Source organism: Oncorhynchus mykiss, chromosome 20 (genome assembly GCF_057628025.1).
Source record: "Oncorhynchus mykiss isolate SJ-2025 chromosome 20, ASM5762802v1, whole genome shotgun sequence".
NCBI lineage: Eukaryota > Metazoa > Chordata > Actinopteri > Salmoniformes > Salmonidae > Oncorhynchus > Oncorhynchus mykiss.
In genome coordinates, this window is record NC_143041.1 from 29,795,094 (window position 1) to 29,821,252 (window position 26,159).

General features: G+C 41.5%; 1 protein-coding gene across 1 annotated transcript in view; it reads right to left on the minus strand.

The window, feature by feature from the left end:
* Positions 1 to 235: 235 nt before the first annotated feature.
* The window catches only part of LOC149974557 (tektin-3-like), a 28,070-nt gene continuing 2,146 nt past the window's right edge, over positions 236 to 26,159 (minus strand). The window contains exons 2-8 of the mRNA XM_090212867.1: positions 24,552 to 25,170; positions 19,596 to 19,679; positions 19,419 to 19,489; positions 12,870 to 13,013; positions 9,947 to 10,169; positions 703 to 857; positions 236 to 568 (exon numbers count right to left, since the gene is read on the minus strand). Coding sequence (XP_090068993.1) covers positions 352 to 568; positions 703 to 857; positions 9,947 to 10,169; positions 12,870 to 13,013; positions 19,419 to 19,489; positions 19,596 to 19,679; positions 24,552 to 25,136 — 1,479 coding nt within the window. The 5' untranslated portion in view covers positions 25,137 to 25,170 and the 3' untranslated portion in view covers positions 236 to 351. The remainder of the gene's footprint in view (positions 569 to 702; positions 858 to 9,946; positions 10,170 to 12,869; positions 13,014 to 19,418; positions 19,490 to 19,595; positions 19,680 to 24,551; positions 25,171 to 26,159) is intronic.

Consider the following 26,159-nt stretch of genomic DNA (forward strand, 5'->3'; position numbering starts at 1 on the left):
TGCTGAGGGGAGGACGGCTCATAGTAATGTCTGGAACAGAGCAAATGGAATGGCATCAAAAACATGGAAACAATGTGTTGGATTTATTTGATACCATTCCACCAATTCCGCTCCATTCATTACCAAGAGCCCGTCCTCCACAATTAAGGTACCACCAACCTCCTGTGGTATACATGTACAGTGTATTCAGACCCCTTCCCTTTTTCCACATTGTTACGTTATTCTAAAATGTATACAGCCTTATTCTAAAATGGATTAAATGTTTTTGAAAAAACATTTAATCCATTTTAGAATAAGGCTGTAAAAGTCAAGGGGTCTGAATACTTTCCGAATGCACTGTATGTGATGGCTTTAGGTGTATCCCACCAGGCGTGGGGTGCTGGGGAAGCTCTTCCTTATGCCCATGCACTTCTCCTGATCCAGGAACAAGGAGTTAGCCTTGATGGAGAGGTCATGCTCCAGGGCAGCCTTGGTCTTCACCAGCTTCTGCAGGGTGTTCTCTGCCTCCATCAGTCTCTCACGCAGCTTGTGGATGGTGTCCTCTATCTCCCTCACTTCTCCCACCAGTCTGGAAATAGGGAGTGGGATAGGGACAAGACAAACAGAGGAGAAGAGGTCAATGGCAGAGAAGGAAGGGAATGTACGTGTAAAACGTCCTCATTTTACAGGCTATAAAATACCCACAACATGTTCGAGCCCTACCTGTGGTGTGGGTTGTCCCTGCAGAGCTCCACGTTGGGCCTGCGTGTCCTCTCGTCCAGCCTGGTCTGGGCCACCTTCAGGGGGCATTCCTTGTCCCTCAGAGCCTTCTTCAGGCTCTCTATCAGCATCTCTGTCTGGAAGATTTCCTGGAGGGTCTGCCAGTAGAAACAGGCGAGAGGGATGGTGAGACGATCCAGGGAGTAAGGAAACAGAGGAATTTAAGTGGTCAGGAATGGAGCAGTTCTAGCGGTTGAAATGGCGCTGTTACAACCAGTTTACAAACGGAACTGTCTATAATGCTATGGACGTCATTGCAACCAGTTTTGCCTGCTGTGTAAGGGTTTGAGGTAAAGAGTTCTAGGAAACTCAAAGAACTTGTTTATTTACACCACACTGTTAGGTGATGTGAAATGTATAGTACAGATGCAGGTGTCTAAAAAGCAAAACTAACACCAACTGTAACTGTAGATCAAATCAGATTAACAATGTACTGTACAGTACTTTCCTCCTTCTCATCCCACCATCATATTATCATGTTATCTCATTCCCCTGAATCACTCAACCAATCCTCAGAACCATCCCTGGCTGACTGACTGGCTGAGTGGCGTTATTAAAGACTGTGTGCCTCACATCATAGCTGCTGTCAATGGATAAACCCAGAGAACAGCTGAGGTGGATAGAGCCCTGCAACATCCAATTAACCGTTCGACAACAATGGGCTCCAGTGTCTACTACTCCACTACCAAGGGTATGTATCAGTGGAAAGTGTTGAACACAGGCAATGCAAGATAAATCTATTTTTGGTGTCCTTCTTTTGACAAGACTATTTTGCCTAGCAGTAACAAAGTTTGGTGAATTAGTTTGCATGCCTGGGTTCCATAACAAAATTACAGTAAAAATAAGGCCTAGACCAGTGAAGAGGGTGATCACTCCACCAAACTCACATGTCTCTGCCCATCAAACGCTGATCTTGTGAGACACAAGTAAAAGGGGCTGAAAGGAGTTGTATTTTTCTCCTCATTGAACAGTAAAAGCAATGTGATAGGATTAAACCTTTGTTTTCCATTATCATGAAAGATGTCAGGTGAAAATGCAATAGACCCTTGAATAGTTTGTTTACAACCCTGGAGAAAAAAATTGCATAGACCAGCATAGGCTGGTGACCAGCCTTCGTTGCGTTTTCGCTAGTGATGGAAAACCGAGGCTGTCTGAAGACTTCGAGGCTTTCACCAAATTGTTCCGAAAAACAGTTTATTACTCAGAGCGTCATTATCTGTTCACAATGCACATGAGTGACATTTGCCGTTCAACAATAAATAGCAGCCTGTGACTTTCAGATAGACATTTTTTTTCTCCACTGTTTTCATCAAAATTCCATGGCGCAGCAGTAAGTTATTGACTTTCGTAACCTATAATCAGTTGGAATACCAGGTTTGCATGCATCATGCTTAACTTTTTTTGCCTTGAAGTTGACTATTTTTCAAAAACTGAATTGATGGCATTATTTAGCATGCTTAACACAGAAGCGTATACTATACTAAATGAAACAAATGATTTTAACAACAGTGTGGTTTCACATAAAACAATTTTCAAAATAGTGTGCCTTCAACAGGATTCGACATCATACCCTCATTCCCCTGAGTATTCCATTGTCGACATGCTAAGCTACTGTACCAGTCGGATGAAACTTTTTGTACAAAATCCCAAACTTTTTATAGTCCCGTACCCCTTCAAACATTCAAACTCCAGCTGCGTACCCTGCGTACCCTGCGTATCATTGTAAGCCTGCCACACACACACACACTATACAATATATTTATTAAACATAAGAATGTGTGTGAATTTTTATCACAACCCTGCTTGTGGGAAGTGACAAAGAGCTCTTATAGGACCAGGGCACAAATAATAATATAATAATAATCAATCATTTTGCTCTTTATTTAACCATCTTACATATAAAACATTGTCTTCATCTAAAATTGTGAATAACTCACCACTGGTTCATTAGAAGGGTGTAATTGAAAGAATGCACATAACTCTGCAATATTGGGTTATATTGGAGAGAGTCTCAGTCTTAAATAATTTTCCACACAGTCTGTGCCTGTATTTAGTTTTCCTGCTAGCGAGGGCCAAGAATCCACTCTCACATAGGTACGTAGTTGCAAAGGGCATCAATGTGTTAACAGCGCGATTTTCCAAGGCAGGATACTCTGAGCGCAGCCCAATCCAAAAATATGGCAGTGGCTTCTGATTAAATTCAATTTTCACAGAAAAATTTCGATGAGGCTCTCTTCATCAGATATCGGTAAGTGAACTGGAGGCAGGACATGAAATGGATAATGAATCCATTTGTTTGAGTCATCCATTTTGGGAAAGCACCTGCATAATTGCGCACCCAACTCACTCAGGTGCTTCACTATATCAAATTTGACATTGCCCGCAAGATTGAGTTTATTTGCACACAAAAAATACAATGATGGAAAGACCTGTGTGTTGTCCTTGTTAATGCAGACAGAGAAGAGCTACAATTTCTTAATCATAGCCTCAGTTTTGTCCCGCACATTGAATACAGTTGTGGAGAGTCCCTGTAATCCTAGATTCAGATCATTCAGGTGAGAAAAAACATCACCCAGATAGGCCAGTCGTGTGAGAAACTCATCATCATGCAAGCGGTCGGACAAGTGAAAATGATGGTCAGTAAAGAAAACTTTAAACTTGTCTCTCTATTCAAAAAAACATTTTAATACTTTGCCCCTCAACAACCAACGCACTTCTGTATGTTGTAAAAGCATTACATGGTCACTGCCCATATCATTGCATAGTGCAGAAAATACAACAGAGTTCAGTGGCCTTGCTTTAACAAAGTTAACCATTTTCACTGTAGTGTCCAAAACGTCTTTCAAGCTGTCAGGCATTCCCTTGGCAACAAGAGCCTCTCGATGTACGCTGCAGTGTACCCAAGTGGCGTCAGGAGCAACTGCTTGCACACGCGTTACCACTCCACTATGTCTCCCTGTCATGGCTTTTGCACCATCAGTACAGATACCAACACACCTTGACCACCAAAATCCATTTGATGTCACAAAGCTATCCAGTACTTTAAAAATAATTGAAGAATTAAGTCCTCCACAATAGTATGGGGCTTGCCTGTCCTAGCCACTCAGTAGCTCACCATATAAGACGCTACTAGCCCCTTCTTATTAATGGTATCTGTTGCTTTTATACATGACTTACTACTCGAAAGTCATCTTAATTCTCTTATTTTTCAAATTGGCATGTTTTGTTTCAAAATGTCTGTGCAAGAGTGAAGGTTTCATTGAGTTGTGAGAGTGCTTTTGTGGCTGAGGAAAGGCACTACTCCCAATATAAGTGAACCCCAAATCAATGTAGTTCTCATCATATTTGTGCCTCTTGTATGGTCCAGGTGCAGGTGTAGTACTGCTGGTATGTGTCTCTATGGACGCAGGCCTTATTTTTTTTCTTCCAATTATCAATTTTCGCGCAAACGGAATGAGCAGCAGCTATGTTTCGCTACATACTGACCATTAGTGGAATTCCTGCGAGATGGTAATGGTTCATGTGATTGGATGTTAATTATTTGACTAGGCTACCTGTATTTGACGTTGTGTTGTTATTTCACTTCAACACTAGATGGTTTAATTGTATTTTTGACAGTGAAACGAGGCGAGAAAAAAAAACTGCCCCAGATGTATAGCCCCTTTGGAAAACATAAATGGACTGTTTGAAAATGTGAAGATTTTTTTATTTATTTTTTTAAATACAAAATAAGCTGAATTTTTTTAAATGTGAATCACATTTTATTTGGCGTACCCCGACGGCATTGCGCGTACACCTGAGGGGAATACCTGATCTACACTGATTGATGTGCATTTAACAAGTGACATCAGTTCACGGGCAGTGCAAGCATATTTATGTTTGGGAGAAAGTAAATGCAAAACATTATTGAATTCAAATGATCTGTTTACAGGTCCATAGCAATTTGTTATTATTTTTGTGTTTCAGAAACGATCAGATACAGCAAATGTCATTGAAAAAAACATTCTGTTAACACTGCTAAAGACATTTGATCAAGTTTACCATTTATAATTCCCTTTGATGGTAATATGGCAGTGGCATCTCTTTATTTTGGCCTAACATCTCTTTATTTTGGCCTAATTCCAATACTTACAAAGTAGACAGCTAATAAGGGTGTTATTGTCACCATAAAAGGTGACAATTCAGGCAGAGTTACAATGCTCCTTCACATTTGCACAGTTTTACATCAGGTTTTTTGTATTTTATTAGCTGTTGCGAAAGCAGCAGCTACTTTTTCTGGGGTCCACACAAAACATGAAACATTAAGAGACAAGAATAGCTCAAGGACAGAACTACATACATGTTAAAAGTCTCACATAGCCTACATATCAATACATACACACAAAATATATAGGTAAATTAGGGGAGAGGCTTTGTGCCGTGAGGTGTTGCTTTATGTTGTTTTTTTTTAAACCAGGTTTGCTGTTCATTTGAGCAATATGAGATGTATGGGAGTTTTACGTGATAATGGCTCCATATAATACTGTACGCTTTCTTGAATTTGTTCTGGATTTGGGGACTGTAAAAAGACCCCTAGTGGCATGTCTGGTGGGGTAAGTGTGTGTGTCAGAGCTGTGTGTAAGTTGGCTATGCAAACAATTTGGAATTTGAAACGCATTCACATGTCTTATAAAAAGAAGTGATGCAGTCAGTCTCTCCTCAACTTTTAGCCAAGAGAGACTGGCATGCATAGTATGCACATTTGATTACAATGTAAGACGTGCCGCTCTGTTCTGGGCCAGCTGCAGTTTAACTAGGTCTTTCTTTGCAGCACTTGACTACATGACTGGACAATAGTCAAGATAAGACAAAACTAGAGGACAGTATGACTCAACATAGCAGAGCATCTCTTTATTATGGACAGACCTATTCCCCATCTTAACAACCATTGGATCTACAGTATATGTTTTTACCACGACTCCATAACTTGTTCAACATTATCAGGTTCAGCTGAGGTTAGGGTTAGAGTTTAGGGAATGATTTGCACCACATATAATGACTTAGTTTTAGTTTATTACTGGACACCCATTCCAAACTGACTGTAACTCCTTGTAAAGGGTTTTAATGTCTTCATTAGCTGTGGTTGCTGACATGTATATGGTTGAATCATCAGCATACAAGGACACACAAGCTGTGTTTAATGCAAGTGGTAGGTCATTGGTAAAAATATAATAGTTGAGGACCTAGAGAGCTGCCCGGTGGTACACCACACCCTACATGTTTGACATTGGAGACGATTCCATGAAATAAAACTGAGTTTGATTAGATAGATAGCTAGGAGTCAACAATATGGCAGAGGTTGAAAAGCCATAAAACTATGAAATACTGTAACACATATGGAATCATGTAGTAACCAAAAAAGTGTTAAACAAATTAAAATATTTATATTTTATATTTGAGATCCTTGAAAGTAGCCACACTCTGCGTTGATGACAAGTTTGCACACTCTTGTGATTCTCTAAACCAGCTTCAATAGGTAGTCACTTGGAATGCTTTTCTATTAACAGGTGTGCCTTGCTAAAGGTTCATTTGAGAAATGTTGTTTCTTTTTTAATATATTTAAGCAATCAGTTATGCTGTAACAAGGTAGGGTGGTATACAGAAGATAGCCCTATTTGATAAAACACCAAGTCCATATTGTGGCAAGAACAGCTCAAATAAGCAAAGAGAAACAACAGTCCATCATTATTAAGACATGAAGGTCAGTCAATCTGATTGTTTTTTTTAAAGATTCCTCAAGTGCAGTCGCAAAAACCACCAAGTGCTGTGGTGAAACTGGCTCTCATGAGGACCGCCATAGGAAAGGAAGACCCAGAGTTACCTCTGCTGCAGAGGATAAGTTCATTAGAGATTCCAGCCTCAGAAATTGCAGACCAAATAAATGCTTCAGAGTTAGAGTAACAGACACATTTCAATATCATCTTTTCTGAGGAGACTGCGTGAATCAGGCCTTCATGGTTGAAATGCTGCAAAGAAACACCTACTAAAGGACACCAATAAGAAGAAGAGATTGCTTTGTCCAAGAAACACTAGCAATGGACATTAGACCGGTGGAAATCTGTCAAAATTTGACAGATGTCTTTGTGTGATGCAGAGTAGGTGAATGGATGCTCTCCGTATGTGTGGTTCCCACCGTGAAGCATGGAGGAGAATTTGTGATGGTGTGGGGGTGCTTTGCTGGTGACACTAAGTGATTTATTTAAAATTCATGGAACACTTTACCAGCATGGCTACCACAGCATTCTGCAACAATATAATTTGTTTTTCAACAGGATAATGACCCAACACACCTCCCGGCTGTCTAAGGGCTATTTGACCAAGAAGGAGAGTGATGGAGTGCTGCATCAGATGACCTGGCCTCCACAATCACCCAACCTCAACCCATTTGAACTGGTTTGGGATGAGTTGCACCACAGAGTGAAGGAAAAGCATCCAACAAGTTTTCAGCATATGTGGGAACTCCTTCAAGACTGTTGTAAAAACATCCCAGTTGAAGCTGGTTGTGAGAATGCCAAGAGTGTGCAAAGCTATCATCAAGGCAATGGGTGGCTACTTTGAAGAATCTAAAATATATTTTGATTTGTTTAACACTTTTTTGGTTACTACATGATTCCATATGTGTTATTTCATAGTTTTGATGTCTTCACTATTATTCTACAATGCAGAAATAGTAAAAGTAAAGAAAAACCCTTGAATGAGTAGGTGTGTCCAAACTTTTGAATGGTACTGTATGTAAATTTGATATTTCTGAATTTGATTTTCAATAAAATAGCAAAAATTTCTAAAATCATGTTTTCAATTTGTGATCATGGGGTATTTTGTGTAGATAGGTAAAACATTGATTCCATTTTGAATTTAGGCTGTAACACAACAAAATGTGGAATAAGTCAAGGGGTATGAATACTTTCTGAAGGCACTTTATCTAGCTATATAAACCACAACCCTCTGCAAAAACGCCTGTTCCGATATTATTTACGAGGCAGTACTTATTTGAATTAGGTAAGAGAATATCATGTTACTATCGTTGTATTAAAATGAGAGTTAAGGCGATTGCTCCTTGTTCCCTTAATAATGAATCCAAGTGTTTCACATGGGGTAACGAGTAACTTTATGTTTAAACTTCATCAATGTTGAAGCAACAGTCATTTTTTATACTTTCGTCATCATACTTTGATCTGGTTTCCTTCAAATATCATCTAGTTTCTTGAAAAACATGATTTTTACTGTTCATGACCTCTAAAAACATTACTTTGCAAGCCAGCATAATGTCACTTTACGCTGGTTTTGCTTTAGTTTATGCTGGTCACCAGTGTCCAAAACACAGCGAATGATGGTCATCAGTGAAAAACACAATGAAGGCGGTCACCAGCTAAATCACAACGAAGGCTGGTTACCAGCGAAAACACACCAAAGGCTGGAGCTTGATCAGCTAGACCATGCTGGTCGGCCAGCAGAACCAGCTAGACCATGCTGGTCAGACAAGGTAGACCATGCTGCAGTGTTGTGTTCGAGACCACCTAAAGCGAAACCGATTCACGGCCAAGATCGGAGCCAAAAGAATCCGTGTCAAGACCAAGGCCGGAGGGGGGCGAGACCGAGTCATAACCGAGACCGGGAGGGGGACAAGAGGTCCGAGACTGTATCGAGACCGAGACAAGAAAAATGAGAGTCCAATTCAAGACCATGATGGTAATTTTGTCAAATCCCCACCACAATAAGAGTTCAAAATGTCCAGTATTTCTGTGTTCATATTTCAGAACAACATATGGATTCTTTAGACATTCAGAATAGTGAATAAATGCAGGCTGAGGGAGAATAGAGCCACTATACAAATGATTACTAACCCAAACACAGTGGAGCACAATACGCCTTCTACACCTTCAGAGAAGGGCTAAGGATTTATAAAATAATGATTATAATAACATAATAATAATGATAATGATATTATTATTTTCAATTAAGTTCTGATTTAATCCCTTCAGTTTCAGTTAATAATCTCTTTGAAAATAACGTGTGTGTGTGTGTGAAAATTGTTGCATTTAAAGTGGAAGCAACAGCACTTTAGCAACATGAAATCTTATTAAAATTTGTTCATATACACCCCCAGGAAGAATGTGACACTTAAAAAAAAAGAATTCTGACAACATTCTTTTGGTGAACACATTCGCCAAAAGCCACAATACAGACCTGAATGGATTTCTGCAAATATGTAAACACCACAGGAGTCCTCTTACATTTGGAAACTTTACAATCCTATTGATCAAACAACCCTGAAAAGGTAGGCTCTCCCTCCCTCAGTTATGCACATCAATAACAACAAGATCAACAACTATTGCTAGCCAGAGCAAGATGAGCAGGAATCTAACGAAGGAACATTAGATAAACACTCTCAAACTTTTTCAGTTAGTTCCCTATCAAAATTGCACTGATAAATGATGGGGAACTGTAGCCTCCTCATCCTTCTGCAGCTTGCCTGCCAATGCATACTTGTCCCAACCAAGCACCCAAGCTAACTGGCTAAAGTTGGCTAGCTGGTTAGCTAGCTACTTCCAAACACAAATGAGAGAACACCTCACTCTGCCATTTTACTCTTTGATACAGATCGGATTAGGCTGTTTACATGATATCAAGAGCGTTCTTGACTAACTATTACTTTTCCCCCCTACATTTACTGACACCGGTCATATTCAGCAGGTGTTGCATGTTTGTAAATTTGTAATTTGTTCTGTGCTCTGGCACACTCAAACAATAGTACTCTGTAATCGGAGTAGATAGCATATTTGCATTGCAAATTCACTTTGGCTAACTGTATAGCAGTATGTCAAGTTCTTGCTAGCTAACCAAATGACACCTGCATCTCTGTGTATAGCCACCGAAAAACACAGCTTGAAATTTATGCTGGTCTATGCTGCTTTTTCAGTAGGAAAATCAATCAAAGACAGCAGTAAAATTTCAGCAATCATCAACTATGGTATGCAGGGAGTTAATAACCCCTTCCTTACTGTCCCCTGGACCTGATGTTGAAGTACAATGATGTTTAACAAGATACACGCAAACTGCATTTCAATGAGTTGAATGGAACTAAACAAAAAAGGAATTAACATGAAAGACGAGCTTGATGGTCATTGGTCAGGTAATGGTCAGTCACCTTAGCCAGGTGTGTCTGCAGGCTGTTCTTGGCGTCGGCGGTCTCTGACATGCGGTTGGTGAAGGCCACGTTGACAGTGTTGAAATGTTTCCACATCTCATTGGACGTGACGTTCAGCAGGATCTCAATAACATCACGCAGCTTGTGGGAAGCCGCCCGCTCGCTCTGGGAGTGAAGGATGTTGTCATCCGTGAACTTTGACCACGAGTCGGGCAGGGAGAGCCTGGTCAAGTGGGTGAGAAATGACAATGGACACAATGGTCAATGAATTGGGATGCCTTTGGAAGGCATGCAGGAGATACACTGGGGTGGATGTAGCTAGAGTTGAATTTGGGATTGGTGCTTTATAGTCAGAGAAAATGTGAAGCACCTGTGTCAATACAATCCGAAGGTGATGACCCCTTCTGCTTTACTTACATATCCAGTCCCGTAGTAGTTTGAATGGGATTAAAGATAATATCATCCCATTTGTGGAAATGCAGTCATTTAAAGGTAGAATAAAGGTAGCAAAATGAGGTTGGGTTGCTACGAGCAGCACCGCAGATATTGAGATAGGCGAGATGAAAGACTTCGCTCTCACATTGTCACACACAGTATCTGCACATGTGCAGAGAAGGGTGTGATTGCCGCCTGCAACTCGGGGCATTCCTGCATGTGGGCGTTCCTGCATGTGGGCGTTCCTGCATGTGGGCATTCCTGCATGTGGGCATTCCTGCATCTGTAGGAACCCGTTTATACCCTTTATACTTCTCCCGTCCATTTTTAAGCTAGGACTCTGGTAACGTTACACAGGAGGGAGACGGGAGGCAAATGTAAGTAGCTAGCAATCTAGGACACCAATAGACACTATCCTTCTGCCGAGCACTGCCTTCAAGGCAGGTCTGTTAATGTTACAGCAAGGGCAGGTGTTCGGCAGGCGGGGGCGAAGGACACTGGGTACTTGCTAGTTAGCTGGGCCTCCGGTAGTGATGTTATGTTTGATACAGGAGCTCTGAGGCATGTGTCGAAATCACTAAGCAGTGTACTTCGAAGTAGTGTGCCGATGCCTGTATTATTTTATCAGACACACATGATCAAAGCTTAGTTTCATCAAACAACCACCTGATTGGTTTGGTATTGGTTTGGTCGAAGACAAAAAGGCTATGCTCCGCATGCGCTACCGGAGTGTGGGACGTCATCTATAATAATTTGGCTGCTCTAAATTATTTTGACGAGCAGGTGCCACAAGAGTACACTGTGTTGATCAAAGCCTCGTAATGAGCCTATTTTTTGACACGATTGGCTGGAAAACCTCAATCCTTCAGGAAGCTTTGTTTCTCCATCGGAGTACACAGGAGGGGACGACACCGGTAGTTAGCTAGCTAGGACACCGGTAAACCGTGTCTTTTGTCTCCTCCGGCTGTGCTTTCCCACAGTTTTGTTAACGTTACAGCGAGGGCGTCTGTTTATTTATTACATCACTTCCTCACAGCTTTGATAAAGATAGGGTGGCATGTATATCTGTTACATCTGCTATACAATAAATCAACAGATTATACAGTTGAAGTCAGAAGTTTACATACACTTAGGTTGGAGTCATTATAACTCGTTTTTCGAACACTCCACAAATTTCTTGTTTACAAACTATAGTTTTGGCAAGTCGGTTAGGACATCTACTTCGTGCATGACACAAGTCATTTTTCCAACAATTGTTAATAGATAGATTATTTCACTTTTAATTCACTGTATCACAATTCCAGTGGGTCAGAAGTTTACATACACTAAGTTGACTGTGCCTTTAAACAGTTTGGAAAATTCCAGAAAATAATGTCATGGCTATAGAAGCTTCTGATAGGCTAATTGACATAATTTGAGTCAATTGGAGGTGTACCTGTGGATGTATTTCAAGGCCCACCTTCAAACTCAGTGCCTCTCTGCTTGACATCATAGGAAAATCAAAAGAAATCAGCCAAGACCTCAGAAGAAAAAATGTAGACCTCCACAAGTCTGATTCATCCTTGAAGTCGGAAGTTTACATACACCCTAGCCAAATACATTTAAACTCAGTTTTTCACAATTCCTGACATTTGATCCTAGTATAAATGCCCTGTCTTAGGTCAGTTAGGATCACCACTTTATTTAAAAAATGTGAAATGTCAAAATAATTGTAGAGAGAATGTTTTATTTCAGCTTGTATTACTTTCATCACATTCCCAGTGAGTCAGAAGTTTACATATACTCAATTAGTATTTGGTAGCATTGCCTTTAAATTGTTTAACTTGGGTCAAACATTTCGGGTAGTCTTCCACAAGCTTCCCACAATAAGTTGGGTGAATTTTGGCCCATTCCTCCTGACAGAGCTGGTGTCAGGTTTGTAGGCCTCCTTGCTCGCACACACTTTTTCACTTCTGCCCACAAATTCTCTGTAGGATTGAGGTCAGGGCTTTGTCATGGCCACTCCAATACCTTGACTTTGTTGTCCTGAAGCCATTTTGCCCCAACTTTGGAAGTATGCTTGGGGTCATTGTCCATTCGGAAGACCCATTTCAGACTAAACGTTAACGTCCTTACTGATGTCTTGAGATGTGGCTTCACAATATCCACATAATTGTCCTTCCAAATGATGCCATCTATTTTGTGAAGTGCACCAGTCCTAAAACGGGTTTTAATGACTCCAAACTAAGTGTATGTAAACTTCCGACTTCAACTGTATCTACAATTGTATTTGTTTTTTTGTGGATTAATTTACTTCTACCAGACGCCTTTTGTTAAGATTTTTAATTGTTTTCATTTTTGAAAGTTTTCGCGCTTGAAGATCATGATTTTTTTTTACAATGTTCATGGCTGAGGGGGCAGTCCCTTTCACAGCATATACAGTATCTCCCATTTCAATCACAAAGCTGTATAACATCCACATCTAAAGTAGTGGGTGGGTATGACTTACGATGGGTCCAGTCTCTCGATCCCTCTGTAGTAGCTGATCCCGTCTGACGCATTCCTGAGATGGTGACACCTATTATCTATTCTCTGGGCTGTCACCTTGTCACTGAGGTCTCTCTCCAGCTCATGCTGAGCTGCTCGGTTTGACCTGATGGAAGTAACACACCCAGAGGCACAGTAACACTTTAACACTTGACGTTGCACCGACAGGTGTAATGTTTTTTTATGTTATGAGCATGTATGAGCCGTTGTAATGTGTTATTATAAGACTCATCATTGTAAATATATTTCTATACCTGGAGAGAGACCTTTTTTTAGCTTGCTTTTTCCTGAGTAGGACTATTGGTTAAAATGGCCCCTACAATGCAAATTCTCCAGTGTTAAAAAACAAACAAAACTAACACAGAGTGTTAAATCAACACTCTGTGCACCCATATAGATGCTGGAACAGTGTTACGTTAACACAATGCTTAGTGTAAAGCATTATTCAAAAATATCCCAGAGTGCCTTGGCTTTCGAGTAAATTGTACAGTTACCACCCATGACTGTGGTTTGTTAGTGACATCAATGTTGCTTTATCAATTTTCAGTCGAACGTACTTCACCAAGTGAGATCCTAAGCAAATACGTTATCATTAAATAAATATATTGTTTAAATATATTATTTAACACAATATGGCCTGTTTTAGACAGGCAGCCTAATTCTGATCTTTTTTCACTAATTGTTTTTTTGACCAATCATATCAGCACTGAAAAATAGCTGATGTGAATAGATCTAATGTGATTGGACAAAATACCAATTAGTGGAAAAACTAATTGAGCTGCAGGTATAAACGCCGCCTAGCATACATATTTCATAAGGCCTTATTTTAAGGGGCTAGTTCTACCCTAATAGAGGGGCCTGAAACTAATACACACACTTTGAACCAAAAATATGCCCATCATCATCATATTTCCAAGCATGCTCTATTACAGGTTGCTTTTTAAAATTGTTTGTTTCAATATCTACAGTGCATTCAGACCTGACATTTCATCAATTTTAGAAAAAGGCTATAACGTAACAAAATGTGGACTGGATACTTTCTGCAATGTATGTTTGTGGATGTACATTGATTGATTGATTCATTAATTTGTCTTATGTTTTTGGTCACAAGTCCAGGAATGGCTGAAGAATTGCAATATTTACCTGGAGCTAAACCTGCAGATAGCACTACTGGGTAATCTGAAAAGTCATAGTCAATCAATCAATAATACTTTTAGCAAAACATTTTATTTTCAATATACAATCTGTAGAAACAATGAGAATAGAAAGGTTCAGAACTTTTGTTAAACATCTCAGCTTAGTTGAAAAATATATGGCAAATAGAAATCCAATTAGGATGGTGTTAAGAGATAGATGGGAGGGGTTGAATGGAGCTGAAGTTGGGACTAATAACAACAAGATAACTAATATAAAACATACTGTGTCCGTAAAACGTATATATGTTCAGAACTTTTTTGAAAAAGTACAGTTTGAAAGATATGGCTAATAGAAAAATAATATATGGGAGAGGTTGAGGAAGGACAAGAGTTAAAAACAAACAAAAAAAGTGTCCATTAAAATAACATCAAATTGATCAGAAATACATTGTTAATGTTGTAAATGACTATTGTAGCTGGAAATGGCAGATTTTTAATGGAATATCTACATAGGTGTACAGAGGCCCATTATCAGCAACCATCACTCCTGTGTTCCAATGGCACGTTGTGTTAGAAAACTGTTGTTTTATTAAAGAAGCAATACAACTGGCCTTCCTTAGACTAGTTGAGTGTCTGAAGCATCAAATCAAATCAAATCAAATCAAATTTTATTTGTCACATACACATGGTTAGCAGATGTTAATACGAGTGTAGCGAAATGCTTGTGCTTCTAGTTCCGACAATGCAGTAATAACAAGTAATCTAACTAACAATTCCAAAACTACTGTCTTGTACACAGTGTAAGGGGATAAAGAATATGTACATAAGGATATATGAATGAGTGATGGTACAGAGCAGCATAGGCAAGGTACAGTAGATGGTATCGGGTACAGTATGTACAAATGAGATGAGTATGTAAACAAAGTGGCATAGTATAGTATAAAGTGGCTAGTGATACATGTATTACATAAGGATACCGTCGATGATATAGAGTACAGTATATACGTATGCATATGAGATGAATAATGTAGGGTAAGTAACATTTATATAAGGTAGCATTGTTTAAAGTGGCTAGTGATATATTTACATCATTTCCCATCAATTCCCATTATTAAAGTGGCTGGAGTTGAGTCAGTGTCAGTGTGTTGGCAGCAGCCACTCAGTGTTAGTGGTGGCTGTTTAACAGTCTGATGGCCTTGAGATAGAAGCTGTTTTTCAGTCTCTCGGTCCCAGCTTTGATGCACCTGTACTGACCTCGCCTTCTGGATGATAGCGGGGTGAACAGGCAGTGGCTCGGGTGGTTGATGTCCTTGATGATCTTTATGGCCTTCCTGTGACATCGGGTGGTGTAGGTGTCCTGGAGGGCAGGTAGTTTGCCCCCGGTGATGCGTTGTGCAGACCTCACTACCCTCTGGAGAGCCTTACGGTTGAGGGCGGTGCAGTTGCCATACCAGGCGGTGATACAGCCCGCCAGGATGCTCTCGATTGTGCATCTGTAGAAGTTTGTGAGTGCTTTTGGTGACAAGCCGAATTTCTTCAGCCTCCTGAGGTTGAAGAGGCGCTGCTGCGCCTTCTTCACGATGCTGTCTGTGTGAGTGGACCAATTCAGTTTGTCTGTGATGTGTATGCCGAGGAACTTAAAACTTGCTACCCTCTCCACTACTGTTCCATCGATGTGGATAGGGGGGTGTTCCCTCTGCTGTTTCCTGAAGTCCACAATCATCTCCTTAGTTTTGTTGACGTTGAGTGTGAGGTTGTTTTCCTGACACCACACTCCGAGGGCCCTCACCTCCTCCCTGTAGGCCGTCTCATCGTTGTTGGTAATCAAGCCTACCACTGTTGTGTCGTCCGCAAACTTGATGATTGAGTTGGAGGCGTGCGTGGCCACGCAGTCGTGGGTGAACAGGGAGTACAGGAGAGGGCTCAGAACGCAACCTTGTGGGGCCCCAGTGTTGAGGATCAGCGGGGAGGAGATGTTGTTGCCTACCCTCACCACCTGGGGGCGGCCCGTCAGGAAGTCCAGTACCCAGTTGCACAGGGCGGGGTCGAGACCCAGGGTCTCGAGCTTGATGACGAGCTTGGAGGGTACTATGGTGTTGAATGCCGAGCTGTAGTCGATGAACAGCATTCTCACATAGGTATTCCTCTTGTCCAGATGGGTTAGGGCAGTGTGCAGTGTGGTTGAGATTGCATCGTCTGTGGACCTATTTGGGCGGTAAGCAAATTGGAGTGGGTCTAGGGTGTCAGGTAGGGTGGAGGTGATATGGTCCTTGACTAGTCTCTCAAAGCACTTCATGATGACGGATGTGAGTGCTACGGGGCGGTAGTCATTTAGCTCAGTTACCTTAGCTTTCTTGGGAACAGGAACAATGGTGGCCCTCTTGAAGCATGTGGGAACAGCAGACTGGTATAGGGATTGATTGAATATGTCCGTAAACACACCGGCCAGCTGGTCTGCGCATGCTCTGAGGGCGCGGCTGGGGATGCCATCTGGGCCTGCAGCCTTGCGAGGGTTACCACGTTTAAATGTCTTACTCACCTCGGCTGCAGTGAAGGAGAGACCGCATGTTTTCGTTGCAGGCCGTGTCAGTGGCACTGTATTGTCCTCAAAGCGGGCAAAAAAGTTATTTAGTCTGCCTGGGAGCAAGACATCCTGGTCCGTGACTGGGCTGGGTTTCTTCCTGTAGTCCGTGATTGACTGTAGACCCTGCCACATGCCTCTTGTGTCTGAGCCGTTGAATTGAGATTCTACTTTGTCTCTGTACTGGCGCTTAGCTTGTTTGATAGCCTTGCGGAGGGAATAGCTGCACTGTTTGTATTCGGTCATGTTACCAGACACCTTGCCCTGATTAAAAGCAGTGGTTCGCGCTTTCAGTTTCACACGAATGCTGCCATCAATCCACGGTTTCTGGTTAGGGAATGTTTTAATCGTTGCTATGGGAACGACATCTTCAACGCACGTTCTAATGAACTCGCACACCGAATCAGCGTATTCGTCAATGTTGTTATCTGACGCAATACGAAACATCTCCCAGTCCACGTGATGGAAGCAGTCTTGGAGTGTGGAGTCAGCTTGGTCGGACCAGCGTTGGACAGACCTCAGCGTGGGAGCCTCTTGTTTTAGTTTCTGTCTGTAGGCAGGGATCAACAAAATGGAGTCGTGGTCAGCTTTTCCGAAAGGGGGGCGGGGCAGGGCCTTATATGCGTCGCGGAAGTTAGAGTAACAATGGTCCAAGGTCTTTCCTCCCCTGGTTGCGCAATCGATATGCTGATAAAATTTGGGGAGTCTTGTTTTCAGATTAGCCTTGTTAAAATCCCCAGCTACAATGAATGCAGCCTCCGGATAAATTGTTTCCAGTTTGCAGAGAGTTAAATAAAGTTCGTTCAGAGCCATCGATGTGTCTGCTTGGGGGGGGATATATACGGCTGTGATTATAATCGAAGAGAATTCTCTTGGTAGATAATGCGGTCTACATTTGATTGTGAGGAATTCTAAATCAGGTGAACAGAAGGATTTGAGTTCCTGTATGTTTCTTTCATCGCACCATGTCACGTTAGTCATAAGGCATACGCCCCCGCCCCTCTTTTTACCAGAAAGATGTTTTTTCCTGTCTGCGCGATGCGTGGAGAAACCTGTTGGCTGCACCGCTTCGGATAGCGTCTCTCCAGTAAGCCACGTTTCCGTGAAGCAAAGAACGTTACAGTCTCTGATGTCCCTCTGGAATGCTACCCTTGCTCGGATTTCATCAACCTTGTTGTCAAGAGACTGGACATTGGCAAGAAGAATGCTAGGGAGTGGTGCGCGCTGTGCCCGTCTCCGGAGTCTGACCAGAAGACCGCCTCGTTTCCCTCTCTTTCGGAGTCGTTTTTTTGGGTCGCTGCATAGGATCCACTCCGTTGTCCTGTTTGTAAGGCAGAACACAGGATCCGCGTCACGAAAAACATATTCTTGGTCGTACTGATGGTGAGTTGATGCTGATCTTATATTCAGTAGTTCTTCTCGACTGTATGTAATGAAACCTAAGATGACCTGGGGTACTAATGTAAGAAATAACACGTAAAAAAACAAAAAACTGCATAGTTTCCTAGGAACGCGAAGCGAGGCGGCCATCTCTGTCGGCGCCGGAAGTATTTGTGGGTTCGATTACAGGCTCAAAATGACCAGAAACAAAGACCTTTCTTCTGATACGTGTCAGTATATTCTTGTTCTGAGAAATTAAGGCTATTCAATGCAAGAAATGTCCAAGAAACTGAAGATCTTGTACAACGCTGCGTACTACTCCCTTCACAGAACAGTGCAAACTGTCTCTAACCAGAATAGAAGGAGGAGTGGGAGGCCCCGATGCACAACTGAGCAAGAGGACAAGTACATTAGAGTGTCTAGTTTGAGAAACAGACGCCTCACAAGTCCTCAACTGGCAGCTTCATTAAATAGTACCCGCAAAACACCAGTCTCAATGTCAACAGTGAAGAGGCGACTCCGGGATGCTGGCCTTCTAGGCAGAGTTGCAAAGAAAAAGCCATATCTCAGACTGTTCCATAAAAAGAAGAGATTAAGATGGGCAAAAGAACACAGACACTGGACAGAGGAACTCTGCCTAGAAGGCCAGCATCCCAGAGTTGCCTCTTCACTGTTGATGTTGAGACTGGTGTTTTGCGGGTACTATTTAATGAAGCTGCCAGGTTTTTTTTGCAACCCTACCCGCAGGTCACATAATGCTGTCTTACAATGTTTTGGGTGGTTCCTACTGGAAACTAGCCAGAGTTCAGATTCTAATATGTGATTTATCTTTGTGAAGTATAAGAGTAACCAATCAATTATGCACAAACATAGATATTGAAGTAAACAATTCTCAAAATCAACCTGCTGTAGAGCATGCTGGGAAATATGATAATGATGGGCATGGTTTTGGTTCAAAGTGATGCGTATGAGTTTTAGTCCCCTGTATTAGGGTAGAACTAGCTCCTTAATATAAGGCCTTATGAAATACATATGGTATTGTGTTAAATACTAACAAAAATAACTTACTCACTTAGGATCTCACTTGGTGAAGTCCATAGGACTGAAAATGGATGAGTGCAACAACCATGTCACTGTCACTAACAAATATAGTCATGAGTGGTAATACAATTTACACGAAAGGCAAGGCACTCTGGGAAATATTTGAATAAGGCTGTACACCAAACAGTATGTATTTTAATACGGTTCTGGTGTCTATATGGGTCCATAGCCTTAACACAGTCAGTGTTGATTTAACACTCTCTGTGTTAATTTCTCTCTTTTTTTTTACACTGGAGGATTTGCTATGTCATTTTCAAACAGTGAAGGCCTATTATACAGTAGTCCTGTCCATACTCTAGGAGTGTAGACTCACGCTAGTTGAGCGATGGCTTTGTCTAGATGTCTCCTCATCCTCTCCTGGCATGACTTAATGGTCTCCACTTCCTGGTTACATAATGAGCAAAACAGGTATCAGTTCAGTTAATAAGGTTCTGATCATTAGGATAAATAGTCATAAGTCATGATTGTATTGACATGTCTTTGTTTGTACCCTTATGAGATCTTTCTCCACGTTGTCGTGAACCAGATCAATGGACATTCGCTTCTCTCTGTGATACAGGCATTCTTGGGACACCTGTTGATGGTCACACAATATTAATTCAGTGTCCCGAATGGCACCCTATTCCCTTACATGGTGAACTACTTTTGACCAGGGCCCATCGTGCACTACTTTTGATTAGAGCCCTATGGGCTCTGGCCCAAAGTAGGCACTATATGGGAAATATATTAGTGCAGTAGTGTAAAGCACAGACAGAGTCTGGTGTGGTAGAAGGATGGTCTTCCAATCTAATGGCCAAATAACTCTACGTTATCTAATATTAAAAACAAAAAACAATGTTTTGCTGAAAATTAGGCATTGGTCTGAAGCTGAAAAATGATGGAAATTCACATGCGCACCACAATGCCCACTCCACCCATTCTCTACCCAGATTTTCCAGCACACAGCTCTGACCTACTAAAGTAGGTATGTTGTTCTGTTGTACTTCAAACAATGTGTAGGCAGGTGTCTTCGAATTCAAACCTTCTCAAACGGCCTAATTTATACTCTTACAGGAGGTGCTCCCACAATAATGGGATTTGTACCGCATACAAGGTAAGTAAATCAAATCAAAATCAAATGTTATTTGTCACATACACATGGTTAGCAGATGTTAATGCGAGTGTAGCGAAATGCTTGTGCTTCTAGTCCCGACAATGCAGTAATAACCAAGGACTTAACCAAGTATTTGATTCTTCACACAACACAGTAAGACATTATCCCGTTCCACTATCTTTTCAATGTTTTTTTATGACATGAAAGCAAGCCTTGCTTTTATACTTACAAGACCCTCAGGCTTGATTTAGTTAGGGGTTTTGTTGTGTAGTAATGTATTTCCTTAAACTTTATTTTTTATTTTTTTACCTGTCATTGAGAAAAATAACATCCTTTTTTTGGTCATTATGTGTCCAACATAACAACAAGGGGTATTGTGTCACTCATATAAATATAATGATCTAGCCTGTCTGCATTCCTGATTTACAGACCCATAGTCTTTTTCCACATTTTGTTACGTTATAGCCTTTTTCTAAAATGGATTAAATAAATATTTTTTCTCTTCGATATACACACAATACCCCATAATGAAAAAGTGAAAAACTGATTTGATTTTGTAGCGAATTTATGAAAATTAAAAACCCGAAAAAACTTATTTACATAAGTATTCAGACCCTTTGTTATGAGTCTCAAAATTGAGCTCAGATGCACCCTGTTTCCATTGGTTATCCTTGATGTTTCTACAACTTGATTGGAGTCCATCTGTGGTAAATTCAAGTGATTGGACATGATTTGGAAAGGCATACGCCTGTCTATATAAGGTCCCACAGTTCACAGTGCATGTCAGAGCAAAAACAAAGCCAATAGGTCGAATGATTGTCCTTAAAGCGCCGAGAAAGGATTGTGTCGGGGCACAGATAAGGGTACCAAAGAATTTCTGCAGCATTGAAGGTCCCCAAGAACACAGTGGCCTCCATCGTTTGGAACCACCAAGACTCTCCCTGCCAAACTGAGCAATTGTTGCGAAAGGCCTTGGTCTGGGAGGTGACCAAGAACTCGATTGTCACTCTGACAGAGCTCCAAAGTTCTTCTCTGGAGATGGGAGAACCTTCCAGAAGGACAACCATCTCTGCAGCACTCTACCAAACAGGCCTTAATGGTAGAGTGGCCAGACGGAAGCTACACTTCAGTAAAAGGCACGACAGCCTGCTTGGAATTTGCCAAAAGGCATCTTTGAATGCCAAGCGTCACGTCTGGAGGAAACCTGGCACCATTCCTACGGTGAAAAATTGTGGTTGCAGCATCATGCTGTGGGTATGTTTTTAGCGGCAGGGACTGGGAGACTAGTCAGGCTTGAGGGAAAGAAAAACGGAGCAAAGTACAGAGAGATCCTTGATGAAAACTTGCTCCAAAGTGCTCAGGGCCTCAGATAGGGACAACGGTTCACCTCCCAACAAAACAATAACCCTAAGCACACAGCCAAGACAACACAGGAGTTGTTTCGGGACAAGTCTCTGAATGTTCTTGAGTGGCCCAGCCAGAGCCTGGACTTGAACCCAATCAAACAACTCTGGAGAGATCTGATAATTGCTGTGCAGCGACGCTCCCCATCCAACCTGACAAAGCTTGAGAGGATCTACAAAGAAGAATGGGAGAAACTCCCCAAGTACAGGTGTGCCAAGCTTGTAGCGTCATACCCAAGAAGACTTGAGGCTGTAATCGCTGCCAAAGGTGCTTCACCAAAATACTGGGTAACGGGTCTGAATACTTATGTAAATGTAATATTTTCATTTTTAATAAATTAGCAAAAAAAATCTAAAAAACAGTTTTGCTTCGTCATTATGGGGTATTGAAAAAAACTATTCCATTAATTTTAGAATAAGGCTGTAAACCTACCAAATCATATCCAATCAATTGAATTTACCACAGGTGGACTCCAAGTTGTAGAAACATCTCAAGGATGATCAATGAAAATAGGATGCACCTGAGCTAAATTCCGAGCCTCATAGCAAAGGGTCTGAATACTTATGTAAATAATGTTGTGACTTGACTTTAACGTTAATTTGAGGACTGTTGTTTATCTAATCAACTAACTATGTTTAATTGTTACCCAATTTAAATTAATAATGTAACAATGAACTCATTAGGATTTGGGCACCTTGAGAGTGGTTCTTTTAAGAGTTACCATCTCCCGAAGTCAACTCTAAAAGGTCTTTCCCTATCACATCTATAAACAGTCAACTTCTAAATCATAACCTTGTATCATATCATCATTCTGAACAGTTGTAACCTCCTTGCACCTGCAATGATTCAGTATTACACATATAGGTTTAATTATTTATTTACTAGCTAATTAAATGGTAACACAGGATAAACATACACACTTAACATGTTAAAAACAGGTCCCTAGCGGAATGACACAACATGGCGGCTTGTTACTATAACTTAAGAAGACTCTAACTTAATAAGATTCTAACGTAATACTCTAACAGTAATCATATACTTTGCACACAAACCGCCGTCCTCTTTGAGCAAGTATTCATGATTGTTTATATATGAAATGTCTGGGTTCTCCATGTTTCTCTCTCTGAACCAGGCCTCCTTGGAAAGGGGGTTGGGCCTTTTCCCGGGATGCTTGTAAGGCTATTGTTTGTCCAAAAAGGTTTCCAACAAGTCTTCTATTGTTGTTCTCTTCTGTAGTTGTCTGGTATCCAGTGACTTGTCGTGTAAACCTGAACAGGACAACAGAGTTTATGTTCCTTCTATTCGCTCATGAAGATGCTTCTTTGAGGATAGCCTAGCCAGCCGGGTCGATGGTTCCCAGTGGGGTGATGAGAGTAGCGTAATACGATGGTTTGAGCAGAGTAGTAGGATGGTCCTACTTAAATTCGCTTTCGAAGATACTTTACTTAGGACAGCTAATCAGTTGCACCAGTGATTTACACAGTTTGGTTCCATCAGACTGACACACTCTCTGACCTCACTCGGGGGCGTGACTTGTCACTTGTACAAAGTAATGTAAAACAATTATCTCTTATAGTTTCTCAAATCACGGCAAGCGGTACCGGAGTGCCATGTCTAGGACCAAAAGGCTCCTTAATAGCTTCTACTCCCAATCTATAAGACTGCTGAACAATTAATTAAATGGCCACCGGACTATTTACATTGACAGCTACTCGTTGTTTATCATCTATGCATCGTCACTTCACCTCTATCTACATGTACAATTTACCTCATCTAACCTGTACCTCCGCACACTGACTCGGTACCGGTACCCCCTGTATATAGCCTCGTTATTGTTATTTTATTGTGTTACTCTTTATTATTTTTTACTTAAGTTTATTTGGTAAATATTTTCTTAACTCTTCTTGAACTGCACTGTTGGTTAAGGGCTTGTAAGTTAGCATTTCACGGAAAGGTCTATACTTGTTGTATTCGGCGCATGTGACAAAAAGTTTGATTTGATTTGATCACATCCCTCTGTTAACAAAAACACTAATCATTTTTCAAATGACATGCACAATGCATAGCATGGAAACTTTGCACATGTAGTGGGTATACTTTCCAAATTACAGTATTTCCTTTATAACATTTTTAATGACATCACAAAATAACAAATACAATTTACATTAGTGTTCTATAGATCGCCTCTGACCATTCTCAACGTTCTATGTTAGAAATATTGCTCTAGTATTCAGCTTTGAACGTGTTAGAGTTTCAACGGGAAATATAATCTTGAAACAAAGAACATTCCTTGGGTGAATATTGAATACTGCATCTTCTCCACTTGATTCGAGTAGGTGTGTCCAGACTTTTGACTGGTACTGTATATACACAAATTATGATTTGATTGGTATGACTCTCTATACAGTGAGTATACATTCTTTTCATAGGTTCCAATTACTTATTAGAGGTCCTCTCTGAAAACAATCTATTGCTACCTGATCTCCACTACCATGTGTGGGTCCTTCATGTCACCAGATCTCCAGCCAGATCAAGTTGACGCTACTATACACCCCAAAGAACTTTGGGTTAGGACAAATGACCACCGGTGCTGTTCTGTGGAAGGTTTTGCCTGGTTGCCCAGCAACCTTCACAGGACACGTGTGACCTAATTTAGAGTATTGTGAATGATGACCCCATCTGCTCTGAAGTGGTGTGAAGGACCAATAACTCTACTGTCACTTTATCCACTACCATCAGACACAGTAAGATCCTGTGTTGAGTAAGTGACATGCATGGATGATTAAATAGGTGCACTGGAGATGGAGTTTGTTATGCTTTATACTGCACAATCTGCATTTCTGTGTGAATGCATTGTGTACTGTTGGAGTTACAGGACACTCTTACAGTACATAGAGCTTAGCACGCACACGTGCAAGCGCGCATGCACGCACGCACACACACCATTACCTGCAGAGGCCCCTCCGTCTCCTGCAGGGCTCTCTCCAGCCTTCTCTTCACCTCAGTGAGGGCCATGATCTCGCTCACCATGTTGTCTATCTCATGGTTCAACTCTGACCTCCAGAAACTGATGTCGTTGAGGCGTTCCCCGATGTTCTTACTGGTGGTCTCCTGGGTCCTCCTTGTCAGCTGCTCTTTATCTTGCATCAACCTAATGGTATCCCTTCTCAGCCGCTCCGCACTGTTCCTGGACGACTCCGACTCACGGTAGTTGCTCTGGTTGGACTTGTACCAGTCGTCTGGGGTGTAGCGGGTGATCATGGCTGACCGGTTTGACGGGTAGAACATAGTCTTGGCTCGGACCAGGTCGAAGCCTAGGTTCTCCCTCTGGATGGAGGAGAGGGAGGGGATGGCGGCAGCGCTGCCTGTGCGGTAGTAGGCGTTAGTCCTCCAGGGCTGGTTGGCACTGGGGTTCATGGCCAGCACAGGCTGGTTGCTCCGGTAGGAGGACACCATGTTGGAGATGGCTGGGAAGTATTGGCTGGTTTTGGGTCGGGTGTACTCCGCCGTCAAGGTGGATCCCATTAGCTCCATTTGTCGCTCTTCTTCTCAGGGCTCTTCTTTTCTCCTGAAAACATGCAATATTGGATCTGTGTATTAGTGTATTTGCATATCACATGTCATCTGTTATCATTAAGTCTTTATAAGACTGAGAAAGATTGGTCTCTTATATTTTCTTATATTTTCACAAGACCAACACATTCTAATGTCTTCTAGGATTGAAAAGGAGTCGTGATTTAGCCATTTTGTCAATAAATTGATGATTCTGTCAAACAGTTGAGTCATTCTATCGCCGTTTGCAGTCAACAAATGTTTCACTAAACATGTCATGACGACTGATTTAATTGAGAATCTTTGAAGGCAATAAGATACAAAAATCTGAAGTGATGATGCTATACTTGCTCGGCAGTTTCCACAAGTATAGGTAGAAGCAGCCCAATATGGCAACGGGAGTATAGGCAAGTGGGTATGTCGAAAGGAGTGGGTGTATGGAAAGCGAAAGGAGCCGATAAGCCGGCGACCAGTTCACCGGTGTTGTATTGACGTGCCTGCCGACATGCTTCCTACTGGTTATCACGACAGCTAGAACAAGGGGCCAGATGTTTCACTGGATGTATAATTCTGAAGCATCCGGTTGGAATTTCCACTCCCCACCAATATGGTGAGGAGAGGAAGCCCAGTGGCCATCAGTGAGAGCGAGATGGAACTGGGCTGACATTCTGCTGATTTTCTCATCAAATAAAAGCCTGAGCCCAATACAGTTTTCTGTTGTCAAAACTATGATCTGTTACGAAAATAGTGCATTAAGTTTTGTAGACGTGAACCTTTGCGTTGTTTACAAGGAGTGCAAGGGTGAACTGAGTTATTGTGCTCACTCACTTTACAGAGAAGGTGTTCCCCAATGGAAATATGCAAAAACATCCTATCAAGCGCCAATATGATCTTGCTAGCTCATGCTTGGCTCTAACCACCTCCTTGCTTGTTCTGTCCACTATGCTTAATTTGCTCCCATTGATAACGACACAGATGAACAATCTTGGATTACTTGTAAATATC